Genomic DNA, 15,875 nt, shown 5'->3' on the forward strand with positions numbered 1-15,875 from the left:
CAATTTTTGGCCACATTCTGGTAAAAATAAAAAACGAATTCCTGCCTTGCAACTGACAGATTTCACTCTAGTGACTCGTCCTGTATATAAAAAATAAATCTGTGTTTGAACCACTGCGCCATCGCGAGGCGGCGAGGCCCCATGACACATGGAAGTCAAATGTAGTCAAATTAAAAGAAATAACTAAAACGACACAACAAGACCCCCAGATGCGTCTTTATTTATATAAGGGTCGTGGCACCATTAACCTCACAAAAAAGTTGGATTGCATTTTATCCGAAGTTATACACGTTATAACCTATATGTTAGCAGTTATCTTAATGCTACCTTCATTTTGCCACGAAGAAGAAGCTCGTTGAACCTCGTGAAGCGGGAAGTGTCAACTTGCAAAAATGGACTGGTAATAACGTTTGGGCTTCTTTTTTTTAAGACCGCACGGGTTTGACTTATTTTCTTGTGCATCATCGTGTCATTAGTCTGAGTTTTGAAGAATTCGCACGCGTAAATTAAGTTATTTGAGTGCGTTAGCCGAGGCTAACGGCGCCCACCGTCCGCAAATATCGGAGATGCTAACCGGCTAATGTTATAATCAATAGTGTTCAAGCTTAGAAGCTTTAATGTATCCAAGTTCATAATTCGAAAATTAAAGTAAGGGCGCAGCACCCTGAAGTTCGGGCACGTGTATATTCCAACAACATTGGATAATGTTTACGAAGAGTTGTGATGAAATGATTGATGATTTTCGGGACACTCCGCACTTGGAACGATATTCGTATATGTATGGATGAGCGCAATTGAGTCCGTAAATGGTTTTGACTGTTCAAGTGTTCGTGGACGTGTTGTTTCAGGGGTCAAAGTGAGCTGCTGTCTCCGGTGGTCCGAGATGACATGGTGACGGTCGCTGCCCGTCGAATGAAGAAGGTGGCGTGTATCCTGGAAGCGTGTGTGTTGGGTTGTCTGTTCTTTGTGATGCCGATGATGCTGTACTCCATTTGGAGTTCAATCTCTGGAGTTCTACTGCGTGGTGGTGGTTTTCCTGAGCGCTGATCGCAGTCCCCTCACCCGGCAATGGCAATCCTGGCGCATCCGTGCTGACGCCAGCCTGCTCCATGCTGAGGAAAACGCCTGCCTCACTCTTCAGACAAGCTGGTAAGTCTAACCTTGGGAAACTGTCAAAGTTGGAACGTTTCCGTGGGAAGAGTGAGACATTTACAACATTGAAGTTTGGCTGTCAAAAAGGAAATAAAATATAGTTAGGTAATAGAAGTAATGTTAGATTTAAAAATCGCCACTTTCTGGAAATGTAATGGAACTTTTCCAGCCCTTTGCAAGCCCAAATATGCAAACTCTATTCAGTTGACATCTAGTCTCGTTTCCTGTTTAATTTCAAATCCTCTCTCTCCAGTAACTCCCAGGATTCCAGATGTTTCCACCATTTTAGCTCACGCTGGCCGAACCCCTCGCCCCATGCACACGCCGAGAAACACACTCGGCAGTCTGGTCAGAAAACAAAACAATTCCGCAGTCTTGAAGCACACACGATAGCGACCATCTTGCCAGATGTGTCAAACAACTTTGATGCTGTGTGTAGAATTTGGACGACAGTGATTGGCCTCACAGCGTGTACGGGTCACCCGTGACTGGTTTGGAGGACATCACCCACCTAGGCTCAGCCCTACTCAAGGATGACGACCCTGGAGAGGCTGGTGAGTGGGGGTGAAAGAAGAAAAAAAATAAATAACGCACCTGCCCTCTGTCACGCTGTGGTTGCCATCTGATTCTTTGGTTCTTGCACTTGCAGCGGCAACCAGTCTTTTCCCAGATTTCCTCACATCCTTTTTGAAACACTCCTCCTCTGCCATATTCGACCTGCTGGAGGATTACCAGACCCTCTGCCAGGACAAGGTTGGGGGACTGGAGTCACATGACTTGACTGAAATCACCAATTTTGGGACATGGGACTTGATTGTCGGTTAAGACTTTATCCACACCTTCTCTCATGCATTTGAGGTGGAAGTGCTCCAGTCGGTGGTGCTGCGAGCGGGTCAGAACAGCAAGACGGCAGGTGTGCGTTGGCTACTGCAACAGGAGAGCCACTCCTGGAGACTCATCACCTCCCTCTACAGGTGGATGTCCACTTTCTGTCTGAGACCGCCTCACATCTGACTGGATCTGAACCGGCTGGTCCTCCCTATCGCTTGCTCTCTTTTTGCAGGGATCGCGTCCAGTTGGCCCTGGAAGATGACATGATGGTCGACGTGGCTGTGAGTGATTAACTGTTGCCGGTTGACACGTTGTCACGGTAACACACTCATTCAACAATAGGATTGAAAAGTGGTGGGAAAAAAATCTCCTTTGGAATTCAAAATGGGGAATTTGTAGAAATAGTCAAAATTGGAACCTCTCGATGGGAATTCACTGAGGATCATTTAACAGAAATGCACCATGTTCATTTGGACCAATTGTGCGTGCAGATTCCCAATGAAAGTGAAAAGGTGGTGGTGGAACAGCTATTCCAGCGCGATGCTGCCGTACGTCAAAGTCAGGTAACAAACACGTTTGGGCTATGTTGTGGTTTTGGCGCTTGGCTCACTGCCATGTCACTCCTCACCTGTAGTTGGTCGTTGATTGGCTGGAGAGCATCGCCAAGGATCACATGGGAGACTTTTCCGACAACATTGAATATTACGCCAAAAGTGTCTGCTGGTGAGTTGCAATCTGTCTGATTTCAAACCAAATTAAGAAAGGAAAAAAAAAAAGACTATAGATGCACGTGAGTCTTTGCCACACACGCAGCATCAGTAAAGTGTGTGTTTGTGTGTGTTAGGGAGAACACGCTGCACTCACTGAAGCTGAGGCGCAAAAGCGGCAACGTCTTCACCATCCCCCTGGTCACTGAGCTGGTGAGACCCGTTACCATGACAACAGCCTTGGTGACTGACGCCCGACGCAACAGTTAAAGTTTGCGATCGTGCTTTCAGGACCCGGACGCGCCTATCCGCCAGCAGCGACCTCTGGCTGACCTGGACCGGGAAGATGACGTCCGCTTGCTGAAGAACCTGTTCACGCTCATTCGGGCCGGCATGACCGAGGAGGTAGTCGAAGGGTCGGCGGCGGCACGCTTACATAAGAATTTGTCGCTGAAAACAAGCACATTCTTTAATCCGGCCCACCGACATTTACATTTTATTCATTAATTTATTTATTACTGTTTTTGGTTCATGAAAATGTATTCAATTCATTTATTAAATTGAATATTTGGTTAATGTATTAACGGGAACTAATACAATTCAAATATCGGTCGAATTTTAAAAACGCTTAAAAATAGCAGCGGCTGAAGTGCTCTTATCTTGCGCTTTTTGTGTGTGTAGGCTCAGAGGTTGTGCACACGGTGCGGTCAGGCCTGGCGAGCAGCCACGCTGGAAGGTTGGAAGCTCTACCACGATCCCAACATGAACTCGGGTGCGCTTTTACCATCCCTATAGCAAACGCGGTGACATCCGGGAGCTCACGTTTGTCTCTTATTTGCAGGCAGCGCCGAGTTGCACCCGATTGAAGGAAACCCTCAGAGAGGCGTCTGGAAGGCCTGCAGCTGGAGGATGGCTGAGGAGGTACACACACACACACATTTGCGTGAAATTTCAATAAGACCGTCCGTCTCTAAACTTTTGAATGAATTTGTGGAAATGTGTTTTTTCAGGAGCAGCTAAACAGATATGAGCGAGCCATCTACGCTAGCCTGAGTGGAAATCTGAAACCAGTAAGCTCACCGAATTCTAGATTTCGTCAGTATGCTCACATGCTCAGCTTTCTGTGCGTGTGTGCGTGTGTTTTGTGTTAGATGCTGGCTGTGTGTGAATCATGGGAGGACTGCTTGTGGGCTTACTTCAGAGTGATGGTGGACACACTGGTGGAAAAGCATCTCATGTCGTCAGGGATGGCCCACCAGGAAGTGGAGACGCTGCCGCGGGAATACCTGGAGGCCAAGTAACACACACACACACACTTGTGATATTGTCAAGCAAGGGATGGCCCTGATGAGGTCACTTGTTTCCTCAGCTGGACGATGGAAAAGGTGTTTGAGGAGCTCCAAGCGTCAGAGTCAAAGGTAAAATGCAAACTCAATGTGATTGGTTCCCATGAAGGTCATGTGACTGAACCCACATGATTAGTGTACATGTGCGTGCGTGTTGGCAGAGGGTATTGGACGAGACGCGAGAGCACTACCATGTCATTCAGAAGTTTATCATCCTGGGAGACCTGGATGGTAAGATTTGCTCCTCGTCACCTGCGAGCCCCCAGAGGACCTCTTGAAGTGTGCGTCGTTCCTCTCAGGTCTTCTGGAGGAGTTTTGTGATTGGCTGACGGCCTCCAAGGCACTCCCCTCGCACCTGCTACGTTTCATGAGTCATCTGCTGCTGTTTTTCCGCTCCATGGGTTTGGCCCTGAAGGTAAACCAGCGGACATGCTGAACGACTACATAAGAAGCGGGAATTGGACAGCAAATCCAAACCTGCAGTTAAATGATAAATGAGTCATTTGTCCTGCGTCTGCGTCTGCCTCTGCCTCTGCGTGGAAGGAGGACGTGTGTGTGGACGTGCTCAAGGCATACGTGACCCTGCTCATCCGGGAGCAGCAGACTGAGCTTGTGGCGAGCTACGTCAGCCAGCTGCCGGCCGACCTGGCCACCGCTCAATACGCCGCTTTCCTGGAGACGGTCAGCCAGCCGGAGCTCCGTCCCCGCTGCTTGCAGCTCGCCACGGAGGCCGGTGAGAGCCGAAAAGCGGCGATAAGGTGGCAAGATGACGAGCAAATTCAGAGTCATTTTGTTGGCGAAGGTTTGGACGTGGCTGCTGTGACCAAACTGGTGGTGGAGACGGTGCGAGAGAGCGACGACGCCGAGTTCACGCTTCAAAGCCAGACTCTGGAGACGGGAACCACACAGGTTCGTTTTGAACCCCAAAAGTGCACTGTTCATATTGAGAGTGTCTGGAGTTGCGCTGCGTTGTTCCAGGAGGACCAAAAGAAGATCGACATCATCGACTGGCTTCTGTTTGAGCCGGCCCATCGAGCTGAAGCCCTGAAGCAGTCCAACGCAATCATGAGGAGATTCCTGGGTACAAGCAAGCAAACACTTCACGCCCCCGGGCGCCATCATTCGCCTCACCTTTCACATGGCTGGACCATGATGCATTGCTTCTGTCCATCCGTCTCCCTCGCAGCTCTGGAGAAACACGACGCGGCCAAGGCGGTTTTCTCCAAAGTTCCTGAGGATTCCATGAGAGAAATCTACTGTCAGTGGTCGGGACTCGGCCAGACGTCACCTCTGCCCGCCGACGACGAGAACGCCATCAGAGAGCATCTGTGCATCAGAGCCTACCTGGTCTGTCTCAATAGAAGATTGGCTTTTTATTCACAAAAGTGTTTGTTGGTTCTCGCTCTTTTGCACTCCAAATGGCAGGCAAAGTTTGTCACTGTAAAACAGACACATACAACAAAAGACAATTAAACACTCACTTGTTCAACCAAACCATAGATTCACTAAAGTCTGCTAGCCTAATGCGAGGTATCATAAACTCACTACCAGAAATAATTGTCAACCTTCAAACAACTGCTACTGTAACTCAAACGCCATACACAAGCTAATGGAAATGAGCGTAGATGTTATAAAAGCTAACATGTTCTTTCAGGAAGCCCACGAAGCCTTCTCCGACTGGTTCAGTCACAGTAGCTCCGCCCCCCAGAAGCCAACACCTGCACCGGAAGTGAAATTCACCGAGCGAGTAGCCAATGAGATGAGAGAGAAAGAGTACAGGGTATGCCCATCTCCGAGGAAATCCTTGGCTTTTTTCCCCCCCAATGCAGCATCTCTCAAAAGTGCTATTGCCGTCAGGCCGCGTTGTCGTCCTGGTCGAGCCGGCTGGACGTCCTGACGGAAGATGTGAAGGAAAGAATCTACAACGTGTTGCTGTTTGTCGATGGCGGCTGGATGGTGGACAATGTACAGGTCAGAAAGAAAAAAAAAGTGTCCACTCGTTAACATCTGTGCTCTGCAAGTGAAGAACTCGATTTTCACCCGTATGCTCTTAGTGGTAGTTATCTTCACTAGTATGCAAGTTTACTAGAAGAAAGATTGAGGATTTTCACATTTGTTTTGTCAGGATTTGGAGCAGGATGCCGAGCGCAGCCACCAAATGTCGGCGCTGCGCTCGCTTTGTCTGCCTCGCCTCAGCTTTCTGCTGCTTAGCGTGCTGCAGAACTCCTCCAGACACCAGGAGGCACTGCGGCTAGCTGACATCATTTCCTCCGACCACCATCGCCTCTACCAGGTAACCTTGCCGGCGCTGTTTTGCATTTTATGTCTTGCTTGAGGCTGATGATCGGTTTGAACTTCTTAAGGTCTTTTCAAAAGAGGAGCTGAGACGCTTCCTTCTGAAGCTGAGGGAATCATCCCTCGCGCTGTTGGACCAGGGACTTGACCCGCTCGGCTACGAGTTGCAGCCATGAGGGCAGCCCTTGGGTTATGTGTGTTTGTTTATATTTTCGAAATAAAGAAAAAAAATGTTTGCTGCAAGGCTTGATTGTTTGTTTGAACTTACATTGTACACTCATGTGTCAAATGTTGCCCACGCGGCATCTATTGCAGCCTTATCCAGAAAGTGGGATCCCCGCCCATCCGTGGTCCCTTCTCTCATTTCTCAGTTTTTTGTTTCTTTGTTTGTGTTTTTTTTTCCGGTTTTTCCTGGCCCTCCTTCAGGTTAAGATCAGGGAATGTTGTTAATTGTCAACTGTGGTCAACGAGAATACATTTGACCTGACTTGAAGCAGAGCAACTGTCGCTGCAGCCAAAAAGGATTTTCTTTGTTTTGTAGGATGAGGGCATTTGATAATTGGTTGACAATTTGCTAACCACAGCTGCAGACAAACTCTTTTAAGGAGGAGCATGGTGGCTCCTAACTTGAAATTTTATGGTCGCCAGTGAGAAAATTTAGCAGCACATGCTGTGAAACCAAGTGTGGAGCAGGATTTTGTCAGAAAACCCAAACATATCTAAGAGTAATATAACATAACACTTCACTGACGGTCTTAATTTTTAGGAGCCATTCCTCTTACAAATGTATCCTGTGCATGTCTTTTATTCTATGGGGAAATGAACACAGTTAAGATCAAACTAAAGTAAGCTGAAATCTTAGCTCGCTGCGACTGACCGTATCCGTAAAAGAATACAAAAAGATTCTCGCTGTCTGATTTCTGACATTCAAGTAAATCTAGAGGCAACTTCAAGAGCACGGGACGCAATGTCATGTTTGGCCTGTAGAGGCGCTGTGACGCGGACGTAAGAGGTAAACGCGAACATTTCGAGGGGAAGTTTGAATGGTGGAATAAAACAAATTGGAGTCGAAACGTTCACCGGACGAATCGGGTACGGTAAAAACGGCACTCAGGAGCACCTTGTTCTCAAATAAAGCTCGCTAGCGACACGTGTAGGTGACAACTGTTAGCTCGAACTAGCCCTTGTTAGCTCGAATAAGCCCTTAATAGCTCGAAGTAGCCCCGTGCTGGTAGGCCTCAGAGCCTCGGACTTTCCTGGCCGAGTAGACGAAAAGCTAGGAGAGTTGACTGCAGACGTTTTAGATTCGGGTCTTTTTGCGGACTGGACGCTCGTTTCACTAATAGACGTTCACCCCAACACACATACTAGGCGTTGTAAAGCGACTTCACTTCAAAGATAAATTCCGTTTTTTGTTGGTGATCCGCGCAAACGTGCATCAAATCGGTTTCAATCCCAAAATCAAATTGAGCTCGTTTGTGTTCCATCGGTTGTCGCGAAAGGCGATGAAATAACTTGTGTTTTGCAAGTGCTTCTTGCTCTGTGCACCATCGACTGGCGCTTAAATCGTTTTGCTTTTGACTGAAGGAAGAGTTGTTCGAAGCCAAACGCCGCGCGGACAAGTCCGGGCATATTTCTGCTCACGATTGTGACGTCATCAGCAGAGACTACGGTCCAAACTTTATGCCATCGAAACCCTCTTGCTTGGAATTCCACACTACTGTGTTATTATTTCATGTTCATAACATCTCTGCACAAAAGGTGCTTTGAATTACATATGCATATTAGCACCTAGCCAGCAGACTGGTATCGTTTTGTCGTCATGCTGGATTTTGAATATACACTGTTGAATTCTTTTTTTGTCAGATTTGCCGGAAACCTCAACTGGGTTTGACAAAACAAAGAGCAGCCCGAAGCAACCGTGTTTCGCCTTTTTGTCTCAAGAACCGTGTGTGCAAGAGAGTCTTGTTTTCATCTTCTCAAAGTGTTGTTAGACAATAGTATTAGTTTGTGACAGCAAAAGTGTAAGAAAACATGCAAAGGATTACTGAAAATGTGTGTTTTTAATTAGTTTCATGTTTAGATTTTGTGGGAGATGTCTCTATTGGGTGCTTGAGGTTCATATCCTCCGATAAGAAAAGGTGCTTCAATGCACTCTTGTCAGATGGACGGGACATGTCAAGTCCTTGATTTAACACAGTTAGGACCCAGTTAGCGTGGTTTGAGTTAGTGTTGAGTCATTGGACTGGACTAGTCCCGGCATGTCTTTGTGGAGGAAATGTAATCAGCTGTTGCAGTTGGTGGCGTGCCGCTGAGTCAGCCGGGCTGACTGTGATAGGCCCACTTGACTTGACAGAGTGTACTCACGCTTCAGTCTAGTCCTGACATGTCCTGCGTGCACTATAAGAGCCAGCCGTTGCCGCCGTCTCAACTCTCTCTCTCGGCACTCTGCACTTTAACTCTTTGCACTTGCACACATGGACCACTGAACGGCCAACCGGTAAGAATTTGGAATTCCTAAAAGCTTTTCGCGCAGCAAGAAGACAGCATTAATGCTTTTGAGTTTGTTTCTTGTGATTATTTTAGGCAAGGCTTGTCAAACTTTTTGGGTCTCCTTCGTAATGCAAACGGCAACCAGATAGAACGACCACGTACAGCCCAAAAGGAATTAAAAAGTTGCCCGTTTTTAGGGAGGGGGGGGTTGTTACATTCTGATGACAAATTCATGTTTTTAGAGTTGAAGAAATAAAGTTGTCGTAGGGTGAAAGTTGTGTTTTATTTCCACAAACAAAGATGATATGAAAGAAAAAAAAAAAAGGAGTTGTAATCTTACAAGGACGTGTTCTTACTATGTGACGTCGTAATATTAATGTCAAAAGTTCAAGATAGGAAGAAAGGCATTTTTAGAATAGAAATAGAATAGAAATCCCTTTATTGTCATTGTACTCAAGTGTGCAACGAGATTAGAGGGCTCCCCTCTCCAGTGCAATACAACAATAATACAGACAAATATATAAATTAGATAAATAAAGAAGACAGTGCAATGGAATTCAGTACTGAATAGGGCATATAGAAACACATTTTAACAAGTTGTGAATTTGAATGCCTTTTATTTTCCTGCAAATCTTTCTTGTGACTGTTCTCAAATTGTGTGCGCCTTTCCTTCTAGAAAGAAATCCGTTTTTTTTTCCACATTTTGGACTTTAAAGAAATGACTCAACTCATGCAAGGATGTCAAATTATGTGATGATGTGTCGGGATCATCTCCAAAGTTAATTCAGGTCATGAGGAGTCATTTCTCAAATTTGACTCACAAATTTCCCCATTGTGGCACTCATCACGATTTTGCTCATTTGTTTCTTGTGTTTGTTTTATTGGCACACGAGAACATTTTGTTCCAAATCAGATGGTTGTGTTGAAGTTGCCCTCCCGGTCACGCAATAAGATGCGATCTTGACTTTAGCGTGCGTTGAGAGCAGCGCAAGTCCAGACGTTCATAAGATTTCATTTCATTTGACACGAAAATGCGCTCGAGGGTGCGATTGGCAGCTCGCTCACGTTTTTGTCTCCGCACGGCAAAACAGCGATGCTTGTTATTATTTGTCGTGTCACCTTCCTCACATTGTGTGTGTGTGTGTGCAGATTGTCGACATGTCAACTGACAAGAACCTCAACATGGACATCTCTGACAATGACCAAGTGGTGAGGCCATCATCAATTCCTGTTTTTTTTTTTTTTTTGCGTTGCCATCGTACGGATTCTCCTGATCTGAGCGCGCTAGCGACACGTCCGTACGTCGATAGATCAAGCCGAATGGATTTGGCATTTCTCATTCTGCGACACAATTCATTGATTTTTTTTTTTTTAAGTCATCAAATTTTTTTTCCACGCGATTCCACCTTTTCGATGATTGAAATGAATCGCGACATTTGCGCAACGTTGCTCTCCCTTGCATATTTCACAACTTGATTCGTTTTGTCATTCTAAATTTGCCTTGATACATTTCCTTATTAAATGGAAATGTTCTTCAACTTCACACCGCTTCAGCTTATTCCGTACTCGTTTTACATTTCAATTCATTTGTCAGTCTTTCAGTTCTTCACACGTGCGCACATCGCTCGGACACAAATTGCATTCGGTGCCGTTTAAAAATTGTTGATGCCGTGAGTTGTTGTGTCGAGACTTAGCTGCCGGCCGTGGCTTGTTGGTACGCAGGTGCGGCCCAAGTTGGAGTTGTCCGCTTTGCTGAAGCTGGCGGGCGCCACCAAAGACGTGCTGACCTTCAAGGAGGTACGACAAGATGATGCCAAGCGTGCCGTGAGTTAGTAGCAAGTTTGCAAACCTGCTGTCGACAGGTGATGTCCTACCTGGGCCAGTACATCATCCAGAAGCAGCTGTTCGACAAGAAGCAGCAGCACATCGTGCACTGCGCTCACGACCCGCTGGGTCGCATCCTGGGAGTCGACACGTTCTCTGTGAAAGAACCGCAGTGAGGCGCAGGAACAAAAAACATCCCAAACATTTGACACACGCAACCTCACCTTGCAAACCTTGTTTTTGTTTTGTTTTGTTTCTGGTGGGGACAGAGTTTTTTTCGCACTGCTTGCCAAGAACTTGGTGAACGTGAGGAGTCAAGGTAGGACGTCTTGCGAGTGTTGACACAAACACGCTTGAAATCAGCCAGCACGGTCACTCTCGAAACATGAAAAAGAAAAGAATGCAAATATGTGTGTCTTTGTGGTGCAGAATCAAGGCAAAACTTTGACGAAGCTGCGAGCGACAGCCAGATGCAACAAGCCGCACAGGTCGGACGGCAGCTCGACTTCTATTCCCCCCCCAAAAAAGCATGCTTGCTGGAAAGCACAAAACTGAATATCCACAAAGTCGCTTTCCACTTTAAATGAAGAAAGAAAGAAATACATTGAAGCAAATGTGCGCTTTGTCATTTTCAATGTTAGGAAAGTGCAGCCGGAAGCGGCTCTTCATCCCCCAACCCACGCCGGCGAAGGCGCTCCAGGAGCAACGACGCCAGTGAGTCGTCGGCCGTCCGCAAGGTTGAAACGTATCAACATCCACCAACGACCCCCCTCCCTACCCCTACCTCAGGTCCCTCGCACAGCTTACCCGGCGAGGAAAAAGACGGCAGGTCCGACGAGGACCAGGACGATGGCGGCGGCGGCGAAGACACAAAGAGGAGCCGCTCGGACAGCTACTCGCTAACTTTTGATGAAAGCCTCTCCTGGTGTGTAATCGGTGGCCTGGGAAGTGGGCGGGACAGGCACAACAGCCAATCGTCAGAGACTCCGAGCGCTGTGAGTACGAGACGTTACATCAGCCGCCGCTTTAAGAATTTACTGAAGGTTTGACTGCGTGTCTTGTAGTCTGCCAGGTCTGACGCGACCGCCGCCGCTGACGACGACGACGACGACAATTTCAGCGTGGAATTTGAGGTCGAGTCTGTCGTCTCGAGTGATTACAATGAAGACAACGCCTCTTCTTCCTCCGACGACCAGGTAGGATAACGCACGCGCGCATGTTCCGTTCCTGCCAAAATTGTACATGTTTTTGTCACCTGCAGGTGTACAAGTTCACCATATTTGAAGACGAAGACACCGAGATCTCTGAAGACGTGAATATGAAACGCCGTCTGCAATTTTCACAGCAAGATAAGTCCGACTGGACTGGACGGGACTGATTTGGTGCGTGTGCTCAGGACTACTGGCACTGCGACGTTTGCGACGAGTTGAACCCGCCCCTCCCGAGGAACTGCCTGCGCTGTTGGAGTCTACGCCAGGATTGGCTGCGCTGCGCCTCCTTGGCCACCCAGCCGGAGGCATGCGCCGATGCGCCGGGTCAGTCCTACGATGTTTTAGCATATTTAGGGAGCATCTCACTTTCTTTATGGACGCAAGAAAATGGGCCAAGTATCTCTTGTAGCAGGTCGACACTTTTAAAATGAAGGCAGGATGGAAAAAAACTATTTTGAAACCTTACCTAGACTTTAAAGCTTGTACTAAAATTGGGCTTTGCTGCCATCTTGTGGCAAGCCACAATTACTGGCAGCTTTTTGTGATTTGTAATGTTTCAATTTGAAGTGTACCAGCCATATGTATTTATTTGCGTTTTCTTTTTTCTTTTCCCTTCTCCTCTCTAAGGTTCAGACGGTGAGGATGGAGTCGATGTTCCGGACGGCAAAATGGACAAAGTCTCGTCCGCTCCCGACTCGCAGGAGCTGGTGACAACGTCACGGCCGGCCTCATCCTGCAGCTCGTCCTCGCAGGACAAGTCGTGGACGTGCGACTCGCAGCAGTCGTCAGCCGCCAACTCGCAGGAGACGCTCGGCGTGCCCGAGCTGCAGCGCAGCGTCTCGGCCGAGATGCGGCTGCCCGACTCGTGCCTGGAGCCGTGCCTCATCTGCCAGTCGCGGCCCAAGAATGGCTGCATCATCCACGGCAAGACGGGGCACCTCATGTCGTGCTACGTGTGTGCCCGCAAGCTGAAGAAGCGCAAAAAGCTTTGCCCCGTGTGCCGGCTGCCCATCCAGGCCGTCGTCTTCACCTACCTCGACTAAGTCCCGCGTCACTCCACCCCCCCCCTCCAAACGCGCGTTTGTTGCCTACCTCAGCCGAGATATGTGCTGCTCTTTGTGTTTGTGTCCACCGTCAGGAACGGCCCTGACTCTAGTTGAGTTTCACTTTCTTGTTGATTAATCAACAGTTAACTGGCAATACACGCCAAAAAATATTGTGCTCCTTCCTGTTTGCCAAAACTGTGCTACCTATTTCAGAATGGATATTTATTTATTTGAGCACACACTTTATGTTGATTTGTTTGAATAATACAATTGAAATGTTTATTCTATTGCTAAGTTTTTCAACATTAATATAATTGTTGATAAAAGGTTTTTGCAAAGGTTTTGCTCATGCTGATTTATTTAATATACATTAAAATACTATTTTGTTTTAACTTGTGTGCTATTGTTTCATAAATCTATCTTATCTAACCCTAAATTGCTATATAAATAAAAAATATAGCGATAGCGACAGATACAGCTAGATAGCGGCAGGCACAGATAGATGTAGAATAGATAGATAGCGGCAGGCACAGACAGATGTAAATACAATAGATAGCGGCAAGGCACAGATAGATGTAGAATAGATAGATAGCGGCAAGGCACAGATAGACGTAGATAGGATAGATAGCGGCAGGCACAGATAGATAGCGGCAAGGCACAGATAGATGTAAATACAATAGATAGCGGCAAGGCACAGATAGATGTAGAATAGATAGATAGCGGCAAGGCACAGATAGACGTAGATAGGATAGATAGCGGCAGGCACAGATAGATAGCGGCAGGCACAGATAGATGTAAATACGATAGATAGCGGCAAGGCACAGATAGATGTAAATACGATAGATAGCGGCAAGGCACAGATAGATGTAGAATAGATAGATAGCGGCAAGGCACAGATAGATGTAGATAGGATAGATAGCGGCAGGCACAGATAGATGTAGATAGGATAGATAGCGGCAGGCACAGATAGATGTAGATACGATAGATAGCGGCAAGGCACAGATAGATGTAGATAGCGGCAGGCACAGATAGATGTAAATACGATAGATAGCGGCAGGCACAGATAGATGTAAATACAATAGATAGCGGCAAGGCACAGATAGATGTAAATACGATAGATTTCGGCAGGCACAGATAGATGTAAATACAATAGATAGCGGCAAGGCACATATAGATGTAAATACGATAGATTTCGGCAGGCACAGATAGATGTAAATACGATAGATAGCGACAGGCACAGATAGATGTAGAATAGATAGATAGCGACAGGCACAGATAGATGTAGAATAGATAGATAGCGACAGGCACAGATAGATGTAGAATAGATAGATAGCCGCAGGCACAGATAGATGTAAATACAATAGATAGCGGCAAGGCACAGATAGATGTAGATACGAAAGATAGCGGCAAGGCACAGATAGATGTAAATACAATAGATAGCGGCAAGGCACAGATAGATGTAAATACAATAGATAGCGGCAAGGCACAGATAGATGTAGAATAGATAGATAGCGGCAGGCACAGATAGATGTAGAATAGATAGATAGCGGCAGGCACAGATAGATGTAGAATAGATAGATAGCCGCAGGCACAGATAGATGTAAATACAATAGATAGCGGCAAGGCACAGATAGATGTAAATACAATAGATAGCGGCAGGCACAGATAGATGTAGAATAGATAGATAGCGGCAGGCACAGATAGATGTAGAATAGATAGATAGCGGCAGGCACAGATAGATGTAGAATAGATAGATAGCGGCAGGCACAGATAGATGTAGAATAGATAGATAGCCGCAGGCACAGATAGATGTAGAATAGATAGATAGCGGCAGGCACAGATAGATGTAGAATAGATAGATAGCCGCAGGCACAGATAGATGTAAATACAATAGATAGCGGCAAGGCACAGATAGATGTAAATACAATAGATAGCGGCAGGCACAGATAGATGTAGAATAGATAGATAGCGGCAGGCACAGATAGATGTAGAATAGATAGATAGCGGCAGGCACAGATAGATGTAGAATAGATAGATAGCGGCAGGCACAGATAGATGTAGAATAGATAGATAGCGGCAGGCACAGATAGATGTAGAATAGATAGATAGCGGCAGGCACAGATAGATGTAGAATAGATAGATAGCGGCAGGCACAGATAGATGTAGAATAGATAGATAGCGGCAGGCACAGATAGATGTAGAATAGATAGATAGCGGCAGGCACAGATAGATGTAGAATAGATAGATAGCGGCAGGCACAGATAGATGTAGAATAGATAGATAGCGGCAGGCACAGATAGATGTAGAATAGATAGATAGCGGCAGGCACAGATAGATGTAGAATAGATAGATAGCGGCAGGCACAGATAGATGTAGAATAGATAGATAGCGGCAGGCACAGATAGATGTAGAATAGATAGATAGCCGCAGGCACAGATAGATGTAAATACAATAGATAGCGGCAAGGCACAGATAGATGTAAATACAATAGATAGCGGCAAGGCACAGATAGATGTAAATACAATAGATAGCGGCAAGGCACAGATAGATGTAGATAGGATAGATAGCGGCAGGCACAGATAGATGTAAAAATAATAGATAGCGGCAGGCACAGATAGATGTAAAAACAATAGATAGCGGCAGGCACAGATAGATGTAGATAGGATAGATAGCGGCAGGCACAGATAGATGTAAATACAATAGATAGATAGCGGCAGGCACAGATAGACGTAGATAGATAACCACAAAATATAATACAAAACTGGACCTGCACAACATTTTAATAATAGTGAAACAGTTTATTTATAGATGCAGATTTATTAAGAGTCGCCCTTTATTTTTGATTGATATAAAAGAAATGGGAAATTCTACAGCGATATTGCAGAAATTTAAAACAAAAGGTGCTGTTGTATACGATATGGTGGATTTGTTTCTGAGTAGACTTTTGGCTTTCTGTTTATTTTTATTTTG

General features: G+C 46.2%; 2 protein-coding genes and 2 long non-coding RNA genes across 9 annotated transcripts; 2 read left to right on the top strand and 2 right to left on the bottom strand.

Moving 5' to 3' along the window:
• Positions 1-208: 208 nt before the first annotated feature.
• LOC148341052 (uncharacterized) lies at positions 209-10,607 on the bottom strand. Of its 4 annotated transcripts, XR_015842076.1 has the most exons (10): positions 5,679-10,607; positions 5,381-5,474; positions 5,168-5,267; positions 4,514-5,080; positions 4,228-4,468; positions 3,887-3,976; positions 3,513-3,603; positions 1,992-2,234; positions 1,747-1,914; positions 209-1,169 (listed from the first exon to the last, which is right to left on the bottom strand). It is a non-coding gene; the product is annotated as an uncharacterized LOC148341052 (long non-coding RNA). The 4 variants fall into 4 exon arrangements; XR_015842077.1 differs by having other exon boundaries at positions 4,289-5,080; XR_015842075.1 differs by having other exon boundaries at positions 1,747-1,892; positions 4,228-5,080.
• On the top strand, positions 218-6,574 carry nup107 (nucleoporin 107). 2 transcript variants are annotated; one of them, XM_088288613.1, is made up of 27 exons: positions 227-400; positions 849-928; positions 1,054-1,149; positions 1,406-1,500; positions 1,592-1,706; positions 1,802-1,905; positions 2,011-2,126; positions 2,216-2,264; positions 2,475-2,546; positions 2,618-2,706; positions 2,828-2,903; positions 2,982-3,095; positions 3,372-3,462; positions 3,532-3,611; positions 3,701-3,760; positions 3,842-3,987; positions 4,060-4,108; positions 4,198-4,267; positions 4,336-4,451; positions 4,580-4,769; positions 4,839-4,945; positions 5,015-5,117; positions 5,223-5,383; positions 5,691-5,816; positions 5,894-6,007; positions 6,162-6,329; positions 6,400-6,574. In XM_088288613.1, exons 1-27 carry the CDS (start codon positions 393-395, stop codon positions 6,505-6,507), a joined length of 2,703 nt encoding a protein of 900 aa, XP_088144739.1. In that variant the 5' UTR covers positions 227-392; the 3' UTR covers positions 6,508-6,574. The 2 variants fall into 2 exon arrangements, with proteins under 2 accessions (XP_088144738.1, XP_088144739.1); XM_088288612.1 differs by having other exon boundaries at positions 218-400; positions 4,580-4,945.
• mdm2 (MDM2 proto-oncogene) lies at positions 7,314-13,297 on the top strand. Of its 2 annotated transcripts, none has more exons than XM_088288616.1 (12): positions 7,314-7,423; positions 9,974-10,033; positions 10,547-10,621; positions 10,687-10,820; positions 10,918-10,967; positions 11,078-11,136; positions 11,290-11,362; positions 11,438-11,643; positions 11,713-11,844; positions 11,910-11,960; positions 12,045-12,183; positions 12,487-13,297. In XM_088288616.1, exons 2-12 carry the CDS (start codon positions 9,983-9,985, stop codon positions 12,900-12,902), a joined length of 1,386 nt encoding a protein of 461 aa, XP_088144742.1. In that variant the 5' UTR covers positions 7,314-7,423; positions 9,974-9,982; the 3' UTR covers positions 12,903-13,297. The 2 variants fall into 2 exon arrangements, with proteins under 2 accessions (XP_088144742.1, XP_088144741.1); XM_088288615.1 differs by lacking the exon at positions 7,314-7,423 and adding an exon at positions 7,439-8,831.
• LOC148341055 (uncharacterized) lies at positions 10,706-11,617 on the bottom strand. Its single transcript, XR_015842078.1, has 3 exons — positions 11,456-11,617; positions 10,873-11,025; positions 10,706-10,804 (listed from the first exon to the last, which is right to left on the bottom strand). It is a non-coding gene; the product is annotated as an uncharacterized LOC148341055 (long non-coding RNA).
• Positions 13,298-15,875: the final 2,578 nt, after the last annotated feature.

This window comes from Idiotropiscis lumnitzeri, chromosome 2 (genome assembly GCF_059441095.1).
Source record: "Idiotropiscis lumnitzeri isolate Australia: NSW breed Sydney's pygmy pipehorse chromosome 2, RoL_Ilum_1.0, whole genome shotgun sequence".
Lineage (NCBI taxonomy): Eukaryota > Metazoa > Chordata > Actinopteri > Syngnathiformes > Syngnathidae > Idiotropiscis > Idiotropiscis lumnitzeri.

Coding starts and splice junctions, on each gene's coding strand:
- nup107 (XM_088288612.1), top strand. Junction 4,268..4,335: donor CATCCTGGGAGACCTGGATG/GTAAGATTTGCT, acceptor CGTTCCTCTCAG/GTCTTCTGGAGGAGTTTTGT. Junction 5,118..5,222: donor AATCATGAGGAGATTCCTGG/GTACAAGCAAGC, acceptor TCTCCCTCGCAG/CTCTGGAGAAACACGACGCG.
- mdm2 (XM_088288615.1), top strand. CDS start 8,718: ATGTCCTGCGTGCACTATAAGAGCCAGCCGTTGCCGCCGTCTCAACTC. Junction 10,034..10,546: donor TCTCTGACAATGACCAAGTG/GTGAGGCCATCA, acceptor GTTGGTACGCAG/GTGCGGCCCAAGTTGGAGTT. Junction 11,845..11,909: donor CTTCTTCCTCCGACGACCAG/GTAGGATAACGC, acceptor TGTCACCTGCAG/GTGTACAAGTTCACCATATT.